The following is a 13,782-nucleotide window of genomic DNA, read 5'->3' as shown; positions in this document are numbered from 1 at the left end:
ACAGATAGCGTATTTTGAAATGTGGCTATAGGAGAGTACTACTAATCTAATGGACAGAACATGTGATAAATACAGTTCGAACCGATAACTGCCTTTCGGGAAAAATATCAAATAACCGACGATACGCTTCGTGTTTTAGATTTGTAACAGAAGATGAGCAAAATAGTTTCACAGGCAGGTGTCGTTGCTTCTCTTCTCGGAAAATGAAGGTTTTCCGGAGGAAAACATTGAAAAAATCTCTGGGAAAAGGCAGAAAACACACAAACAACTGAAGCATGCACAACAAAGAGCATAGCAAAATATGCAACAGGAATAACCGTACGAGCTGCCTTTCAGAGCATTCAGTACTATTAGGGTTGTTATGAAGCCGAGTTGCCATTGTATGATCCTTTCTGACAGGACATCGAGTGTTTAAACATTAAATGCAAAATGGTATAATAAGATGAGTAATGCATTTATTTTGTAACTCAGCAAAATAATAAACTATAATTGTTCATTAATAATGAAAGTGTTCAACATGAACCAACTTTTATTCTGAAGTGATGTCCAAGTTATTGTTTATATACAATAATGAGATTTGTCTTTCCTTGGTAATCTTAGTATTTTAAGTTTCCACTCTGCTCCCATTCCCAGACGACTATTTCTGCGACAGTTTGCGTGATATTTTAATGATTAATTATTTACAAAGAACCAACAGTGATTTTTAAAAATTCTGAATATACAACATTAATTACCTTCTTCATCTTCCCTGTGCTAAATGCTGGGCTCATGATAGTTCGTATTCTTTTCCATTCTTCTGCTTCTTGCAATGACAGCATTTTATCAGCTATTGGATTCTCAAACGAAAGGTGCTGAAATATATTAACAGTTATTATTAAAGTAAGTAAGTAATTATTTTACAATAGTTAACTTATTCTTAAATATACTTTATTATGAATACAACAGAAGATAATTGAAAAGTGAGAAATTAACATTTTCTTTAAAATCTGAGCATGTGAATTTGTTCACTACTGTAGGATGTACTGGAACCTTATTTATCGAAATAAAATTTCAGAAATGTTAGTCGATTATTCAGACCTTTGTTTATTTTTTTTTAACAATGAGTAGATCGTTGTGCCTGGGGATAAAAAATTAATTTCTGTTCCACATGTAAATTTCTCTCCTGTATTATTTCTGTTTAGTATACTCATTGATGCTGTTTCTAGTAGCTTAATTTTAATTATTACAAGAATGGACTCGGTGTGTTCTATGATTCGTTTGGTTGTATTGTATTGTGATTTATTGTAAAAAGTGGGGGATTTAACCCGAAAGTTTTGAATTGGCAAGCGGAGGGTGAACTGCAGCTAAATAAGAAATATGTAAGCTAATCAAGAGAAAATTATTCTCTTGATTAGAGTGGATGTATCAAAGTGTAAATGAGAAATCCTACTCGGTTTCTGTTGCTATAAAAATGTAAAATTTAAAAAAAAAATATGCTAGTAGGGATTTAAGAAATATGTAGTGGAAGATGTTCAGAAAACCGAATTCTACAGATTATCCATTGTAGCTCACTTTCGTTTAGTTTTATCCCAGTGTTATTTTAGTTTATTTCCTCACCCCTCAAAACAATTAGTGGATATTTAGTTTCTGTCGAATAATTATAAATTTATGGAAATAATTATGACCATTGGGTACATTATACATTAATAAATATTCCATGTTTATGGATAGGGTATAACTGATGAGATATTGTTTAAATAATCGATATTTATTACAAATTTAACAAATTATACATTTCAGTGTGAAATAATGTTAATAAGAATAAAAACAAGAATATCAAAAAACGCTTTTGTTAATTTTTAGTAGGACGTATGGTCTCCATTAACAGCCAAATCAGCCGTACATCTTGATTGCATGGACCGGATAGGATGATCAAACAGTTCTTGTGGGATACTTTTCCACTCTTCTGTGAGTGCTATTACAACTCGAGGTTTAAGACAGATTACAAAAGCTATTTCTTTTGACTTACCCGTCTGTTTATGAAGACATTAAAATCCTTGACTAAGATCTCTTTAATGAGATCAGGTTCGGCAAGAATAAGACCTGGACGTCTACCTTCGTATATCCTGTAAAACAAAATTATAAAACTGTTATTCCTCACAAAAAAACTTTAGACTCCTTAAATATTCTATAAAACAATACACATCCGGCTGCCGTGGTGATATTACGTAAAAATTTGGAAACCTAGTAAGTTATTGATGAAATTCACCTCAGAAAACGAATTTAAATAAATCAAGAATCATCCTACATTTTTTTCTGATAAATCCCTTAATCATCTGGCGACCTTTCATCGTACCCTTACGTCTCTCAAGAAAGTGTCATCTTCCCATCCCACCAGAAAATAATTTGATGAAAAGCTATATTTTCTGCTTATTTTATTTTATTTATTTGTGTCTGAGTTTAAATTCAAACAGCGCTCAGAAACGTGTCGTGTAATTAGTAACTAATGAAGTCCAAAGGTGATACTTCGAAAGTCCCTCTATTCTTCTTCTTATTCTTCACCTTATTCAATCTCTCTCTCTCTCCTCTCTCCCACAACTACTTTCGCACACAAGTAGCGGGGTATTATAGGGATTTTGCTAAGTAGCAAACAACTGAGATATTATCATCATCATTATCTAGCTTCCTCAGTGCGAGGGTGCAGCACCATGTCCTTCCAGCCTTCTCTGTTGGCAGCACGTTTTGCTTTAGCATGGTCACATGATCTCATATCATAAAAACATGCCCTTCGTTTTTTTAAACTTTTGATCCTCTTCACTTATCTTTCCTTCTAAACCTATTAGTGTCCTCTGTCCTGCTGATCACCTCAATATATGTCCTGCTAGACTCATCTTTCTCTGGATCATTTCCTACACTACGATGTCTGGGTTTTCATCTCTTCTGAAAATGCCCTGGTGTCACTTCCATATGTGAAAACTGGCGAAACTAATGTTCTTATCGTTCTCTTCTTTATCTCTATACCCACAGAACCTTTCAGCAGATCTTTATTTTTCCAGAAGGATCTTTAGCTATGGCAGTTCTTATTTTTATTTCTTTATCTTGTTTTACATCTGCAGTAAAGAAGCTACCTAAATATTTGTATTCTGTTGTACACTGAATTTTTATATTGTTTATGAAATTTTCTTGTTCGTGTCTATTCTCTTTTGAGATTCTCATAAATGTGTTCTTTTTTGCATTTCAATGTACGCCAAAATCCTTACCCTCTTGAGTCAGAAGACGCAGTAATTTGATTAATTTGTTTCTGTTTTCTGCAATTAGAATGGTATCATCAGCATATGTAAAGTTGTGTTATTTTATATTTATTCTTATATTTTGTTTTTCATCACTGCCTCACTGTAAATATTAATCAAATTTGATGAAAGGATGCTGCCCTGAATGACGTCTTTTTTAATTTCACAATAGAAGTCTTAGATTTAAACAACTGCATTTTTTTGGAAGTAAATCATTTTTATAAGTTTGTGTACATGATCTTATTCCATATTCTATTAATATTGTTAGTTCCAGGATAACATTAACGGTTCCCATTCCTCTTCTGAAGCCTTTCTGTCGTTCGCTTAGTTCATCAGTTAACGCTCTTTCGATTTCCTTGTAAACAGTGATTTTAGATGCATGAGAGATTAGGCTCACAGTTCCATAATCTTTGCATTATTTTCTTTGGAATTAGTTTGCAGAGAGATATAAAAGATTCCGGTGATTCTAGTGTTTTATAGATGTGCTAAGTAGGTGTTAATTTAACCCGTCAAAGCTTTCAGTAGTTCTGTAGGTATGCTGTCTCACCCAGGGGATTTATTATTACGTAGTTTCTTCATTATGTGTTGTATTTTATTTCATAGTTAGAGTGGTCCTGTTATTGCCCATAACTTAAGGTGTCGTAAGTCGTTGATTTGTTCCCATCATCATGATAGAGATTTGATAAATATTCCGCACACCTCTCATTTATCTTTTCATTATCATTGATTACGTTTAAGTCTTTATCCTTAGTGTTATTAGATTGTATTCGTTTAGCTTTTTCATTAAGTTATTTCATTTTCAGGAATGCGTCTCTCTGTTTTTTTGTCTTTTTTGTGACCTTTCTGTCTCGGTGCATTGGCTATTTATCCATTCTCCTGCATAATAGTTTGATTCTTTTATCCACTGATTAATATCTTTGTCTTTCTTCTTCATTTGCTCATCTTTTTCATGCTCTTCTCTCATCGATAAGGTCACTCACTTCTTGCGTTATCCATGTTTTTTTCTTTCCTTCCTCATGTTTACTGATGTGGTTTATAGCAGAAGTTATGACAGCTGTTTCTAGTTTGTTCCATTGAGAAGGTTAACTTTCAGTTTGTAACTGTAAGTCAAAAGACTTCAAAACAGAATAAATTAAGTGCATTTGAACCCTCCTCAGTTGATGAACTGAAAGTTCAGTCCGTCTTGAGCAGCGGTTCCTAAAGTGGGAGGTACCGACCCCTTTGGGGGGCGCTCATGGAATTAGTGGCCTCATGAGCAAAACGGGGCGTTGAATTGAAGTAAGAGGGCGATGAAAGCATAAAGGGAAAAAATAAGGTGCTGCAAAAAAAATATTCTGAAACATTTTGATGATATACACTGCTGTATATCTTAAGTAACAATCGTCATTGTTGCTTTATTTACTAAGGAAACGTACAAAATGCAAGCTACAGCCGATGGGTGTTGAAGTCCGACGACAGGTCTTAACAAGCAAAGTGTTGCCGGAAGCGCACTTTCAAGTGATTTTACAAATACAGTACACATCGTCAGGAACATGTATTTGTTATGACTTGCTCTCTGTATGATACTATAAATATGTGACAAGTATTAAATCAGTTTAGATTGTTTCTGAATTATGTGACAAGCAGTTAGCAATTTGATGTAGTTAATAAACAAATTTAGTTCCTATTCAATACCTAGTCGGTACCTTACACGGATTACACACAAAGCAAATTACTGTTGTTCACTTTTGTAAATTTAACTTTTTTTTATAGACATCATTGCTGAACCCAAGAAGAAGAAGAAAAGTAGAGAATATATTATCAAAGATATCAAAGTTCCATGTTTGGTCATTAGGATAGGAATAGCGCATTATCGCGTTCTTGTCGTATTTCGACACGAATGCATTGTGGGTTTATAATCTTCTTTGGGTAGGATTCATAAACACAAAACGAAAACAAACGTGATCACTCCACCACAAAAGAAAGTGCGAAAGGCAGTTTTCTCGAACTGAGGTAGGAGTTATTATGTTAATTTGAAGATTGCACAAAATATTCTTGGATAATATTCATATAATTTTGTATATTTTTTTCGCACAAACTGAGCAAGTAATGAAAGATAATAACCTGCCTGGTCATTAATCATATATATTCAGGTTTGCGTTTAGTCAAACAAATAGAGGTTGTGGAAATGGATTACTTCAGAGGAAGTATGAGCGCTACCCGTACGGTGGCTTGAAATAATATGGGCACTTCCCGAGAATGAGAGGAGAGCGATTTTAATTGAGAATTATGATCTGGTCATCCTCTCTAAGGAGGAAAAGGAAGACGAAGGGCTACATGGAAAAGAGTCATTGATAGGGCGATTTACAGAAGTGGCTTCCGGGATGATATTTGGAGGAATCGTGTGGAGTGGAATCTGAGTAACAGGCGATTGCTAACAAGTGGAGAAACCTGAAAAACACAGATATCTGCTCATATTGTTTCTCCTTCTACAGCTCCGATAGATATAGAATATACTAAAGAGGTAAAACTCAAACTAAAGGCTATGAAGTCTTTAACTCAAAAGAATCAACAATTCTCTTTGCCTTTTTCGTGTGAGGAAATATCCTCGGCTCTTCAAACCATCAAAGTGGGGAAGGCTCCTGGATTTATCAATATTCTTAATGAATTTCTGGAGCACTGTGGACCTTATTCTGGCTAAGTTATTTAAAGATATACTTGAAAGTGGCTGCGTTCCAAAAGAATTTAAAAGGACAAAAATCATTGCTGTGTTAAAACCAGGTAAGACAGCAGACAGAACTGAAATCTGTTGCCCCATAGCCCTTTTAAGTGCAATCTACAAAATTATTGGCGAGACTACTATTGAACAGGATCAGTGATAAAAGTTTTGAAGGTGTTGCAATAGAACAAGCAGGGTTCAGAAGAGATCGCAGCTGCACAAATCAAGTTCTCAGCTTAACAACCTACATTGCAGCAGGATTTCAAAGATGCCTGAAGACTACTGCAGTCTTTATTGACTTAACAGCGGCTTACGACACTGTTTGGGGGGAGGGACTCATATATAAATTTCTTAAGGTCATCCCCTGTGAAATATTGGACCATCTCCTAAACAACTTATTGTGTGATCGATATTTCAGGGGAGTCACCAGAGGAAGCATCAGTAAACAGACAGTGCTTAAGAATGGATTATCTCAGGTCTCAGTGCCCGACCACTGCTTTTTAGTCAATACATCGCAGATATTCCTGAAACAGCCAGCAGGAAGTTTGCTTATGCTGATGATCTAGCTTTGGCGATCAGCAAAAAGTCTATCAAAACAACTGAAGAAATATTGACAAATGATCTGTGGGCTTTATGGCAGTTCTATAAAAAAATGGAGATTAACGCCAAATTCTGGTAAAACTGAATGCTCTTTCTTTCACCTGAAAAATAGACATGTAAATCAAAAACCAGAGATATATGCTGATGGAACATTAATTTCGTTTAATCGAACACCTAAATATCTGGGAATAACTCTGGATAGAACTCTGACATATAAACAGCATATGATTAATATCGCTGCTAAAGTTCGCACCAGAAATAACATAGTTCAGAAGATTTGTGGTACTATATGGGGCTCAACTGCCACAAATCTGCGGTGCACTGCAATGGGTCTAGTTTACAGTGCAGCAGAGTATGGTGCTCCTGTCTGGCTCAATAGCTACCATGTCGATAAACCAGATACTCAACTTAACTCCACTCTGAGTTTAATAACAGGTTTCATTAGGAGTACACCCTTACAATGACTCTCCACTTTGAGCCATATTGCTCTTCCGGAACAGCGAGGACAGGAAGCCTTGCATCGTGAATATAAAATAATTTTAAATAACCAAAATCTCCCAATACATAAATTTATTCCAGATGCCTTATCTAATAGACTAAAATCCAGAAGACCTACCATAAAAACTGCCCGTAATCTTCTTAGCCAGAATGACAGTATGGTGAGTAGGTGGGATGTACTGTGGTCCCAAGCAGTATCACCTGAAGTTCGTAATCACATAAACATCTTCCAAAAACCTTCTGGATTTGACCTTCCCAGGAATATATGGACGACGGCTAACAGGATTCGTACAGGCCATGGTGTATGTGGAGACTCACTTTCAAAGTGGGGTAAGATGCGAAATCCCCACTGTCCCTGTGGAGCCGAGACACAAACCATTCATATAGTACAGGAATGCGAGCTGACAGCATATCCAGGTGACTTTAATGATATCTTTGACCTATCACCAGAGGCGATCATCTGGATTAAAAACCTAATTGTTAAAATATGACTAATCTTCTATCTGATGCTTGTCATAAATTTCATATTTGTATTTGCCTGAATGTAGACGTTTTTATTTTTTTTATTTTTTTATCATATATGTGTATCTTATCTGTAGTAATGTGTTTTATATCATATTGTCTTTTAACCATGTGTACAAGCCATACGATAAATAAATAAATACCTGAAAAAAAAAAGACTTAAATGAATATATTTTATGCTTACCCAAAAATCTTTCCGTATTTCCGGTATAATTTCAGTTGTTTAGTATGAAATTCCTACAAAAAGCATAAATTAAAATTAAAATAAGGAAAATATCTCTTAGTATAATTAGTGATTAACAAAATAACAGGACTTTTTATGAAGAATAGTTTTTATTACACTTATGATAATAAATAAGATATAAAACGTTTTCATTATAGCTAGAATCATAATCAAATGATGTAGAATCAAATGTTTTTGTATTAAGTCTAATAATTCACGTTGAGGCGGAAGATAAAAACGTTTAGAATTTTCAAATAGGATCAAAAAATTTAAACAACAGTCATATATATCCTGAAGAAAGAGATATACTCCTATTATCCTCGCAACACCGATTATTTTTGTGGATCTGCAAACGATCCGCAAGTTTCAAGGAAGAATATAAAGTTACAACATAAAAGATCGCAAGGTAAAAATCAAATAAGTACAAAGCGGAAAATAAAAAAGCATTATTCAGCTGAATTTATCAAATGTATAGAACATGCAAGACGTTGATTCTAATAAGCTGTGATCCTGATGGTAAATGAATTTTATGCCTGAAATCATAAGCTTCATAGGGAGGCCTGCAATCGTTCTAAACGTTCCATGTTTTGTCATTAGGATAGGAATAGCTCATTATCGCGTTCTTAGCGTATTTCAACACGAATGCATTATAGGTTTATAATCTTCTTCGGGTAGGATTCACAAACACAAAACGAGTTCACTCCCCCACAAAGGAAGGTGCGAAACCCCAATTAAAGTATTTTCGAGTACGGATAAAACTAAACAAGAACCCTGGTTTGTGAAAAAATTAAGAATGTACGATTAACTCTGTGGAACGATGTTCCAAAACACACAGGTAGAAGGAATGGAAGTTGAGGAGAGAAAATTGGTTCAGGCGATTTGCAGTTGCTTTTGTGGTTACAGGCAGAAAGGAAAGTGAAGATGCATATGAAAGATATGGAATGTCCGAGAAAAAGGTGACTGAAGTGGGTAATTAGAGAGAGAGAGACAGAGAGGGGTGTGAACACTTATTCGGATTTCCTTCTTTTGGATGGCATCAAGAATTTTGGAGGGGTTTGGGTACACCCACCCGAAATTTGATTCGAAGTAGTCAAAGGAAGGAAGGATTTGTATTTATATAGTGTTAGAAGTAGTGTTGATCAGAAGAAATATGGGGAGAAGAAAAGGGTTTTAGTTTTTTTCAGAGGTGAAGAACGTTGTGAATTTGAGGTACTCACACCAGCAAATGTTGGAAGCGAGAGTCATTTCAAGAAGGGAGTTGCACTGTGAGCCGAGATAGGATATTAGATTACGAAAGATAAGGTCAGGTGTCGTGCGGTCTTTCTGAGTGAAATACGATAGGACAGTATTTTGATAGATCTGAACTTGAAATCGTAGTCTTCACCCAGCTAAATATCGCTAGGAGATCTACTTTATAGAAGGCGTATTTATTATTTTTGAGCACCACTACTTGATGGTACTTTGGGTAAACAGGCCTACAAGTTCTTTCAGACGATTATTTATCTTTCAAAGTTAATACTATTTAATGCAATGAAGTTTAATGTGAATCTCAATATGATATCATAGAGATAAATCAAATTATATGAGATCAGAACTATAATATATCATGATAACATGGTATTACGATAACTACTTGATAGCATGATATCAAACTTAATATCACTTCACTTCACTAATAATGCTAATGAAGATATTATGAGATTTACTTCACGTTGCCTTAAATAATATTCATATTAACCTATGACGCCAAAAAGGGTAATAACTTCAATATTGTAAACAATACTTTAATCATAACCTCCAGTTGTCCAATTGGCTAACTTTTCTACCTAAAAATCGTAATCATGTTTGGATTTCATCCTATTGTCTCAAATATTTAAATTACTCAATTTGACTTACCTCTAAATTGCTATATTATTAACTATTCATTTGCCCATTGAATGAGATAAACTGTTCAATCAATAGAGAAACGCATATCTCGCATTTTTCACTTAATTAGTTGTAAACGGTAATTACTTCACATATAAAGATTTCGAAGTCTGAATACTCAAATTTATTCAGCACGTCATTCATCTGATATATCTCCTTAGAATATTAATTCGATGAAAGTACATAAATTCCTACTAACCTACTAGATAGTACTTTAGAAATTAATGTTAACTGAATTTGTTAATCTAATGAAAATAATAATTAACAAGTTTAGATTCCAGTCAGCTGTAACTAAAGTGCATTCCCCTCCGTTAAACTCATACATATCCATATAATGAAATATATTATAGGTCCGTATATGTGGATTCTTCAGCATTTCCACCGGAAATCTCGTATCTCGTTCACTTACTGTTTATCAGCATGATATCACTTTTTCCATATTCGTTTTCACCACTCGTTTGCTTCATCAAGTTTAAATTAGTCAAGTTTTCAATCAAAACGTTTTCAATCAAAACCAATTTATCAACTAAATTAATTTTTTTAATCAATAAAAAGATCAATGTTAATCTTAAACCGCAATAAATTTTCATGAAAAGAATAAGAATTTTACCTTTCCAAATAATTCAGGAAATGTTCCAATTAGTGGATAAGGTTTCAAACATGGAATACCTCTTGATTGCCAATAGTTATGGGTCTTGGTAAGATAACTGAAATAAAATAGAAAAACAACCAGATCTGAGTAGATGAATAAGATTTAATTCAAATTATATAACATTTGACCCTTGTGTTTTTATTATCACAGAAAATTTGAATATTCAGCGGAAAAAGGAATTTTCAAATTTACTGACATCATTTTTGATAATTAGTGGAATATTGTTTCTACTGTATGATAGCGCTCTAATCTTATGCTGAATTTTGCACTCTGAACAAGTAAAAGTTTAACGTCAACCACATAACTGTTCCTAAATTGTAGGTTTCCTGTTATCTCAGTAAGTGGCTTATTCTTTTGTGAATAAAATTTTGTTTTAGGGAGATATCAGTTATTTTTAGAGACGACGTAGGTAAAACAGTAGAGGATTAAAATGTGGACATCGGCTAAATGATGCGACTTCTACAGGTGTCTACAGGGGCTGTGGTTGATGGGTGTTTGGAATTACGGTCGAAGTAGTGATGACCAGTGAGTTGTGTTTAAATTTCGTATTTTTTTCTGGCAGATCTGCTGTTTTACAGGATAAAAAGAAAGAAAAAAAATTAGTTTCCGAAATAAAAGACTGTCGGTTCCAGATGAGATTAGTTTACTTTCCGATGAATACACGTTCATGAAATCTTTACTTCCTAGAACGGATTCGAAACCGATGTGTATAACCAACGTGTATTTTAGACTAAGTGCGCTACGGTGGTATCAGTCTGCAGAGGAAGGAACATGCAACCTCGCTTCTTCATTTTAGTCCAGTGTTATTTAGAGTGAAATTTGAGGAGTTCCGTTTGAGTTGTGATTCTCAGGGGACCATCAACAGCATAAGGACCAATTGATATAAAACCTGGGTAGAAATTCAGTTAAATGATGTGCGCAGCAGATATTTCAAGGAGCAACAAAGAGAAAAGGACAACGTCGAGAAGAAGAAGAAAAGAAGAGGAAGTGAGGCTGCGAATTTAGGCAATCATAAAAAGGTGATATTAGGTTCGTGAGTCATTTCTTCTATGTAATAACATTCTTCATTGTCACACTCCGCTGACTTAGAGTTGTTTCAGTCTATGCATTGAAGACATAATTTTGTTTCGCGCAATTTTGCCAGTAAAATGGTTCAAATGAAATGAAATAAAAAAAAAAAAATAATTCTAAACACTTGCTCTCCTTACATTTTAATGTAAATTCCTGAAGAACCAAATTTGTGTTGTAAATAATTTATTTCGCTCTCTGAAGTATAGAAAGACATGAAATTAAAATCCAAGATTCAAGTAATAACATTTTGAACAAATCGAAATTTTACTTCATTTTACATAGTTAGAATAATCGATTTCCATAGTGTTGAATTTGCAATAGAATTAAATTCAATATTATTTTTCCCGCAACCACAGACCGACACTAGGACATTAAGCGAACATGTTAAAAAATTACTGGATGAAGTAAAATCACGAAAGATGTGAAATATTGATTGATTCCTTCTTAATGATATCATGGATTTTTCATAATATGTATAGTATTTACTACACTAATTATAGTTTTCTGAATAGAAACGCTATTAATCTGTAGCTTTCAAAATTCCGATTTTCATCTTCATGGTATGTTAATAATCCTTTTTAATTTTATTTTGGGCAAAGCTGAAGATAATCATGGATTATAAATGTTAGAAATAATTCATTTATTTTTTTATTGTTATTTCATATTTGTATTATGATTCTGGAAGTTTAAAGCAATTACGGATGCCGCTGACAGTTACTTTTTTTTATTATACTAACATACACTTTTCGTTGTATTAACAAAGATAATTAATCGCAAAACAGGAAGCTTTTACTTACAAGTATGACGGAATCAGAATCACCAACTGAACCACCACTGCGTATAAAAGCCAGTTTGGAATGCCAATTTCGAATATCTCCATTGCGAAGGATTTCGTCCAACTCCCTGTCGCGTGTAACGAGTTGCTCCGAATAGTAACAAATCTTCGCCTCCAAACGAGATATCAAATTGGTGCTTTCCCACTCAAAATAACAGTACTGCTATCTTTTGCAATACATGCAGCGTTTGATTGCGCTCTTGAGTGACTCCTTATAACACAAGATAGATGACGAAATCCTATTTTAGGAATGTTGCATCACATCCCTTTTTTTATGTGTCAGTGTGGAATTTGAAACTGTGGTTGTTATTAACCCACACTGAGTTTTCTGCAATGAAATTTTCTGCTGCGATAATGCTGTCTTGCTTAAACGTCCAGAAAAGGCGATATTGTCGTGTCTTATAAATTCCAAATGAGGTAAATGAACCACCCATCCGGCCATTGTGGATCAAATACGCATGATCGTACGCTTCGTATCCATCATATATTTCAATGTAATATCAACGGTATTACAATTTTAATATGCACTTCGCATCTCCATGATGACCTTGACGTCTATACACGTCTTGACCGGTAGCGTGGTTAAGAATATAAATGAGTAGAATGTTAACGAAGTATGCATTAGACTACCCGTTATGAGAACTTTAGTCTAGTCCAGAGTTGTTTGAAGGTTTCGTAATATATGTGCATGCTACCGGTTTGAACATTTTGATAATATAAAGGTTCAAAAATTGTTTACGAATAAGTACTTTCTAAGTGATAATTTTGGGATTTTATTTAGACATTTCTTTCTTGCAAGTTTCGTAGTCGATTTTTTATAATGTCTAATTTCGTGCATCCTTTAATTGCTCTTAAAAATCTCATCTGTGCATTTTCCTTTTATTCCTGTTTAACATTGCATGTTTCTGAACCATATAACAGAGTGGGAGTGGCCATTACTTTGTAAAATTTTAGTTGTTTCTCGTCTTGTTTTTTTTTTCCAGTGTTATTTTAATTGTTCCACAGATTTTCTGAATTTTCTTTATTTTTTCCATCATATCTTTAACTTTTAGGAAACTGTGTCATCTGTTCGATTACTTTTTTCCAATACCTATTATTGATCTAATATGATCTCGAACTTTAAATGCAGTGAATTTTATCTTGTTTAAGAAATTTTAAGTTATATTGTTGGCTTATTTTGTTTAATTCGGACACTGATTTTTGAAGGTCATCTTAATTGTCTTGTAATATAATCTGATCATCTGCATATAGTAATATATTGATAACAGTTCTTGTGGATAATTGGATAAGTTGTTTTATTGTTGCCTTTCATATTTTAATAATCTGATCAATATATATATATATATATATATATATATATATATATATATATATATATTTATATATATATTAAGTATATATTAAGTATATATATTTATAAGTATAAATTAGAATGTGACTAAATTATTCCATTAGATACAATGGATTAAATAGACGACTGCACGTGAA

General features: G+C 33.7%; 1 protein-coding gene across 1 annotated transcript in view; it reads right to left on the bottom strand.

Annotated features, from left to right (window-relative positions):
* The window catches only part of LOC150095506 (cytochrome P450 3A8-like), a 93,453-nt gene that overhangs the window by 58,166 nt on the left and 21,505 nt on the right, over positions 1 to 13,782 (bottom strand). The window contains exons 2-5 of the mRNA XM_090410695.1: positions 10,347 to 10,443; positions 7,772 to 7,824; positions 2,009 to 2,105; positions 735 to 851 (exon numbers count right to left, since the gene is read on the bottom strand). Of these exons, the coding sequence (XP_090266821.1) occupies positions 735 to 851; positions 2,009 to 2,105; positions 7,772 to 7,824; positions 10,347 to 10,443 (364 nt within the window). The remainder of the gene's footprint in view (positions 1 to 734; positions 852 to 2,008; positions 2,106 to 7,771; positions 7,825 to 10,346; positions 10,444 to 13,782) is intronic.

Source organism: Typopeltis vanoorti, chromosome 20 (genome assembly GCF_054136105.1).
Source record: "Typopeltis vanoorti isolate ZY-2024b chromosome 20, IOZ_Tvanoo_1.0, whole genome shotgun sequence".
Lineage (NCBI taxonomy): Eukaryota > Metazoa > Arthropoda > Arachnida > Uropygi > Thelyphonidae > Typopeltis > Typopeltis vanoorti.
The sequence above is the reverse complement of the archived record's forward strand: the minus strand, read 5'-3'. Positions and strand labels throughout refer to the sequence as shown.